The sequence below is a fragment of the Branchiostoma floridae genome, chromosome 2 (assembly GCF_000003815.2).
Source record: "Branchiostoma floridae strain S238N-H82 chromosome 2, Bfl_VNyyK, whole genome shotgun sequence".
NCBI lineage: Eukaryota > Metazoa > Chordata > Leptocardii > Amphioxiformes > Branchiostomatidae > Branchiostoma > Branchiostoma floridae.
In genome coordinates, this window is record NC_049980.1 from 6,819,025 (window position 1) to 6,825,547 (window position 6,523).

The 6,523-nt window shown below is 42.8% G+C and overlaps 2 protein-coding genes across 2 annotated transcripts in view; one reads left to right on the top strand and one right to left on the bottom strand.

Annotated features, from left to right (window-relative positions):
* Nucleotides 1-3,020: 3,020 nt before the first annotated feature.
* Nucleotides 3,021-5,393, bottom strand: LOC118410251 (ethylmalonyl-CoA decarboxylase-like). The gene is made up of 3 exons (XM_035811811.1): nucleotides 5,217-5,393; nucleotides 4,556-4,763; nucleotides 3,021-3,755 (listed from the first exon to the last, which is right to left on the bottom strand). The coding sequence occupies exons 1-3, from the start codon at nucleotides 5,256-5,258 to the stop codon at nucleotides 3,076-3,078; spliced, it is 930 nt and encodes a 309-aa protein (XP_035667704.1). The 5' UTR covers nucleotides 5,259-5,393; the 3' UTR covers nucleotides 3,021-3,075.
* A 109-nt stretch (nucleotides 5,394-5,502) lies between these two features.
* The window catches only part of LOC118410252 (replication protein A 32 kDa subunit-like), a 10,046-nt gene continuing 9,025 nt past the window's right edge, over nucleotides 5,503-6,523 (top strand). Inside the window, exon 1 of the mRNA XM_035811812.1 lies at nucleotides 5,503-5,605. Coding sequence (XP_035667705.1) covers nucleotides 5,587-5,605 — 19 coding nt within the window. The 5' untranslated portion in view covers nucleotides 5,503-5,586. The remainder of the gene's footprint in view (nucleotides 5,606-6,523) is intronic.

Sequence of the window (6,523 nt, forward strand, 5' to 3'; positions counted from 1 at the left end):
AAAAGAGGAAAAGCCCCTTTTTTTCTTCGCGATGGACCCTTCCCTTCCTGTACAGCTTACTGTTATTACGTGATGTCAGAAACACTCCTGTACGGGTGTAGTTAATAGTCCTGGCTTGTTTGCGACAAGTTATCAGATGTCTGGTGCATACCGGAAACTGAGGTTGTACGCCTACAAACTTTACTCTCCAAGCAGAGGTTCTGCTCCTAGGCGTTTTTATTATCTCCATGAAAAAAGGAGATATAGTTTTGGGTGTGTCTGTCTGTGTTTCCGGATTTTTGTAGTCGGCATAACTCAAGAACCTCTTGTTGGATTACAATTATAATATTTGGCATGTGGGTAAGTGTTGGGAAGACGAAGGTCAAGGTCAATTTTGGACTCCCTGGTATGTGACCTTGGTACTGCAGCAGAAATTCCGTCCTTTGCATCTTTTGACCTGAATGTGCTATGATCTTGTTTGACACGTTTTGAGCCAATTTTGCCGGCGTTCTATTTTGTAACAATTTCTTCATGCCAGTCTTCATGCCAGAAATCATTCAATTTTTTTTCTCGATTAGACGTGGATTCAGAAAATTCTGGAACATCCGTTGTTACTATTGAAGAGAAACCAAACGAAAGACAACGCTGTTTCAACCTACATATTATTTCAAAGTTCCAACGATATGTAGCTTTCAATGTGCTGTATTTCTAATGTGGATTATGGCTGCTTCAGACTGTAAAACATTGGAATATAAACCGCAAATACCCCTTTCCTTTAGATCACAAAGAACAGTAGTCATGGTAGATGAATGTAACGTTAGGTCTAAGACGGGGCAGTGAGCCAAACGTTTACTATGGAACCGATACAGGTCACAATGCTTGTGTAAACTCCGAACTTTTCCATTTAATACAGACGCAACCACAAGACTCGTAACTAGAACTACAAGCACAACTCACATATACCAGTATCCGTAATCTTCTGAAAGTTGCATTAATCAGTTCTAAAAGGGAAGTCCTCAAGCAAAACAAATAACCATTCAGTACCTCGAGTGGCATGAAGGTAACGCAACACCGAACACTGTTATCCACCGGTTCCCCCTTTTGTTCTCCCTTTATGTGTGGTCCCCCACTTGAAAACGATTTTTTGCAAAAATCACTTCAGTGACTCATGCGAGGTATTTCTGCCCCCGTCTTTTTGGCTCCCTTCTAAGCCGTTTTGTACAGTCTACTCCTCAATTCGATTGACTGCTGACTTCCCCTTTCTTTGCCTCCAAAGGCTAAGTAATGACCGTGAAGAGTTTCGCGTGATAATTGGACATAATGGCCGAGCCTGTTGTGTTAAGGTCACTGGCAAACGTTCGTTTCTCCTGCGGGTCACATAACGTTCCGGTAAGTGAAAGATTAGCGTGGCGATAGCTCTGACTGACAATTCATCAGTGACGGTTCACTTAGTCTATACAATCTTCATACGTCATACTAACGGGGATAGGGGACAGAACGCTTAGGGCGCGGTCGCATACGTCGTGCGATCGTCGTGCGATCGTCGTACGATCTTGATGTCATCGGATCTTCTAACTGTGACAGAATCAACCACCGATAACTATCAAAGACAACCTTTTTTGAAGCAAGGCGGCTGAACTGTAGAGGACACACGCATGGCAATCCCCTCCGAAAAATGCCCTATGTTTTAGCAATCGTAAGACGATCGCACGACTTATGTGACCGCACCCTTACCTGTTTCAGACCGGGTGCACCTCGTCATAACCGGCCGTCGATCGCGTCGCAGAACTCATTTTCCCGCTTGGTCCCTCCACTACACACGTTCTATCCGGGCTCCGAAAACCCTTCAACAAGAACGGATAGCACGCCCCCTCACCACTCTAACTAGTTCCAAGGCCACAGCTGCACGTCGGGAAGGAATCCCAGGCTTTTGTTCCGTGGTGCAGTGATTCTCGAAGGACTGAAGTACAATGTCATGTTCAAGGTCAGGGGTCACTGCAAGGACGTGCCCCACATTCAAAGATGTAAATTGGCATTTAATGTAGACTTGTGGGTCTCTATTGTAGTTTGATAGTGTACCCTTACTTCTACAACGTACATTTTCTGATTAGTAGCGTAGCTTTTACACTTTTTATAATTATAAGTTCCCTTGTCATACATTCTACTCTCTAAAACTGTCACGCAAGTAACGTTTGATTAGGTTTGTTTTGAATGGCAAAAGTGACAAAGTTCAAGTCTGCACATCTTTCAAGCCTAATCGAAGTTTGGATTCCTAACCTCCAACAAATCTTCCACCTGCAGTTCCAACTTTTTTTGATAGGAGGCATCCCTGTGACGGTAGTAAACCTACAGTATTGCGAAGATGGTTGCTATTGTTAGCAGCGACACCTTAGTTGCAGTGTTGCCCTGAGGAAGGTTTTTCGGGACGTACAAGGAAGACATAAACAGATTGGACATTTTCCTTTTATTCTTTATTCCATGTTTTGGTCGACCACTAGTAAGAGATATAAAATTTTCGATCTGACATCTGAGCGGTTGACAAACACAATTAGCGATTTAGCTCTGCCTTTTGTAAGCTGCTCAGCCCCTGGCTGTGAAGAGAGTAGTTGGCCCACCCAATAACAAAAAAATATTTAAGACATTCTAAGTAGTCTTGCAAATTATCATTTCTCACTCTTTTATAAAAGATATTGGCTTTGAATAGTTCAAATCGATGTAAAAATGTGTAGTAAATCTGATTTTTCTGTTTATCAAAACACACTGTATTTCAGTATAATTATGATATGATGTTGATAAAATACAGGTGTCCAGATGCATTTCGCTTTACACTGTTATAGTGTTAAGCTGCACTGTATATGTTGGATCACTTTGGCTAAAATATGGAAAAAAAAGAAAGGAAGTCAAAGAGAATTCCTACTTTTCAGGGCCCCTGTGCACGGACCTTAACTGGAATTCACAATCCCAGGTATACAAATGTCAAAAATTTACGGAACTAAGAAACAAGCATAATCCTCACCAAGTAATAATTTATATATATAATATAGTATGACAGAGAAAATATAAGTGGTTGTCTGTTTAACAGCAAAAGTGTCCTGGTTACTTCTTGTGTTTCATACTTTTCAATATGGCCTCCTCATGTGCGGGACCCCCCCAGACATCCACAAACTGTTCCGCTTCCCTTTCCAGAGCTTCTTCCACGGGCAGTTCACTCCCAGCCACCACCACGTTCTTCAACGCCCTCACCACTTCTGTCTTCCCTTTCGTGTACTTCTGTAACCACTCCGCTGTTGCCTCTACTACATCATGTCCTGTTGGAATAATCCAGTTGGCGAGTCCTATCTCTAGTGCTTCTTCTGGACCGATAGGCCTTCCCGACGACAGTAGGTCTAACGCCCTGGTTCGGCCGACGAGCCTAGTCAGCCTAGTGCCACCCCCCCATCCAGGAACAACCCCCATAAGAGCATGTATAAATCTTATATTAGCCCGCTCAGTCATAACCCTAAAGTCGGTGGCTGTGCAAAGCTCTGAACCCCCTCCTATCGCATGTCCGTCTATGGCTGCAACGCTTATCAGAGGAAGTCTGTGTAGCTCGGTCAGTGTTTTGTGCATGAAGGCACACATCTCTTGGCCCTGCTTGCTGTCGAGCATGTTGCGCACCATGTTTAGGTCGGCGCCGGGGCAGAATGTATGTCCCTTCCCGTGGACGATCAACGCTTTTCCATTCCTCCAGTCCTTGAGGTCGTTGACGATGTTAGCAAGTTGAAGCATCATGTTACCTAAAAAAAAGAAAGGAACAATCTGAACATGTTTCTCGCCTTGTTGAGAGATTCATAATCATATTCCACCGATGTTATCCATAAAAAAAAGCCAGTGTGGTTAGAGGGCCTGCATGCAACTATTTTAGTTCACTGTAATTCGTGGGGAACGTGACCATCTTATTCATGTGCATGACTTGCAGTGAGGCGACGTTTGAGTTTGAGTAATTGCTTTCCTTGACTTTAGCATGATTTGTCTCTGGGGTTCTGCATCGTGGGGACCCCCCCCCCCCCTCCCATGCAGACTCTGTAACCACAAGAGGTACGCTTTACCAAATGGAATAGTCTATAGCTCAATATTAGTACACAGGGAACAAACTTTCAACAAAGACAATCAATTTCTTCTTCCCCAAACATGGTGCCAAGAAATATGACAAATGCCACCAATCTCTCTATGTGTAATACTACAAGAGTAGGACACAAGGAATTGAGTAACCTCTGTAACTTAACCAAGGAGGTCCTTGCCTTAACCTGGTATTCAGTGCACATGTACTTGTGGCTTGGCTTGTGCAGGCTCTTTTAGTCTCTACAGGGCAGATGAAGCTCTCTGTCGCCAGAGTAATTGCTTGCACCAAGTCCTGTGGATGGCTGATTTAACTTCTTCCGAACAAAATTGTACCAGGTGCAGAAGATTACCCCGGGGCAGAAAGATTCTCTTGTCCCTCCTTGCTTGTCCCGAAGGGAAACTAGCCTCCACTGTAGACTGAAATCCAGGTTACAATTACCCCCCACCCCTGCAACGTTCAACAGTGTGGCCTAACCTGTGACAGCATTGAGACGTTCAGGATTGTTGAGAGTCAGGACGGCCAGCCCTGATGACTCATCTTTAGTCAGGTCTACTGTGCCCCCTCCGACAGTGGTCAGCCATGAGTGTGTGACATCATCAGGTGGAGCGGCAGCACAGGTGGAAGCACAGGTGTGCAGATGGCATCCACTCAATTTCCTGGTCAGTCTGGGCACCAATATTCTCTGTAAAGAAAAGATAATAAATCAGGGCTCCAACTGTCTCCAAGCTTTTTACCCTATCCTGCTGGGACAAAAAATTCTACCATTATCTGTTCAAAACACTTCATGACATGAAAGTAATGAAAATGCAATATTCATAGGGGTAAATGAGAGATAGAATAACAACAAAAAGTAACAACCTGGGTTCTATCAATCCCAAACAATGTGTGGGATGGGAAGAAAACTTGAAGCTGAAGACAACCTTGTAAAAATATGTATGAAATGGTTTGAAGCACATCAGCAATTGATACACTAGCCAGTGAGTACAACTATGGGGAAAACGTATTTACTTGTATTACTAGTACATAGACATTGTTTTTCTCCATGGAATGTATCGCAAGTAAATACGTTTTCTCAGTCACACCGGCTAGCTGACATGTAAGTGCATGGGTATTAAAAAACTTGACAGGACGTTACCTTAATGGCAGAATAACAAGACATTGCCATTCCTGTAAACATGTAGGCACCAAATCACGCGTATAATTTCAGGTTTTACATCAACGCTAATCCCCTCTTTCCTTCCCTGAGATTTTGTGCACCAGTCTGTTGTGGTTTGTGTTGAACAGCAATGTGAGACTAAAAGTGCGAGACCATAGGTCAGTCTAACTAAGACCTTCGCTGATTGGACAAATTCTTCAGCCCGTCAACCTAACTTTGCTTCTCATTGGTCAGAAATCTTCCCGCCATCTTTCTACTTTCCCCGCGCTAAAAAATCGGAGCGAGACGAAGCTGTGCGTGTCGTTAATTTGTGCCATTAACTTTAACGCTAACTGACATTCCTGCTGCGATGTGGACACAAGGAGGTGGTGAGTAGTTTTGTCTACTGTAGCTCTACTGTCCGAATTAATCTTACACTATAGGAATTCTCAAACTTTTTAGGATTTTCGATCTTCTGGTTTAGGGGGGAGGGGGGCTGTGAGTGTGACGTAAAGGTTCCTCTTGCAAAAAGGTCGAAAGAAAGAAACCAAGAGGCCATGGATAAAGAAGTTTAGCAATAGCAATAACGCAGCAGCAATAACAATAACAACAACAACAACAACAACCACAAAAGTACCTGTATCTGTATGAAGGCATAGCAAATCTAGGAAGTTGAGAAAAATACTTGGTCAAGCCAACCCCAACGTGTTGGGACAAGTGTAAATTTATACGTGACGTATTGCACTGTAAAAATTATGTTGACTACTTGCACACACACCATTTTGACACATCCTTTGATTCTCTCCTAGCCTGAAGATAACCTTTATATAATCTGTGTGATGTTTTGAAAATATAACTTTTTATGACCACATAACAGTTATAGCATTAACGTTATATTTATCATTTACAGGAACATTACCTTTACTTATAATGACTACAGGTAATGTTGTAATTAAGGGCATTAGATTAGACTAAAAATTGTACTATTTGTAGAGCCACAGGCAGAATTTTTACAGGCATGGGTTGCTTGCCCTTCCCTTTTATCAAATGTGCTTTATTAGGCACCTCCTCAAACACGGGACCTCATTTTGCGTCCCTTCCAAACAGGGGTGCCTAAGCATTTGCACGAACCCTATGAAATTCGTACGAACGAATATATTATGGGTCAGTCTTTTCACCGGAAAACACAGTTAAACACCGGAAAACACATGCAGAAGTGTATAATCTACTGAAATACAGTATGTTTTGATGAGTAAACATGACAGGTCACTATGTTTGCCACAGAATAATCTACATATGGCCCTGAA

What these genes read in the sequence shown, in the direction of transcription:
- LOC118410251 (XM_035811811.1), bottom strand. Translation starts at nt 5,258, where the DNA reads ATGTTTACAGGAATGGCAATGTCTTGTTATTCTGCCATTAAG. An exon ending in CTTGTTATTCTGCCATTAAG is followed by an intron (nt 4,764 to 5,216) that starts GTAACGTCCTGT and finishes TTTTCTTTACAG; the next exon opens with AGAATATTGGTGCCCAGACT. An exon ending in ACGTCTCAATGCTGTCACAG is followed by an intron (nt 3,756 to 4,555) that starts GTTAGGCCACAC and finishes TCTTTTTTTTAG; the next exon opens with GTAACATGATGCTTCAACTT.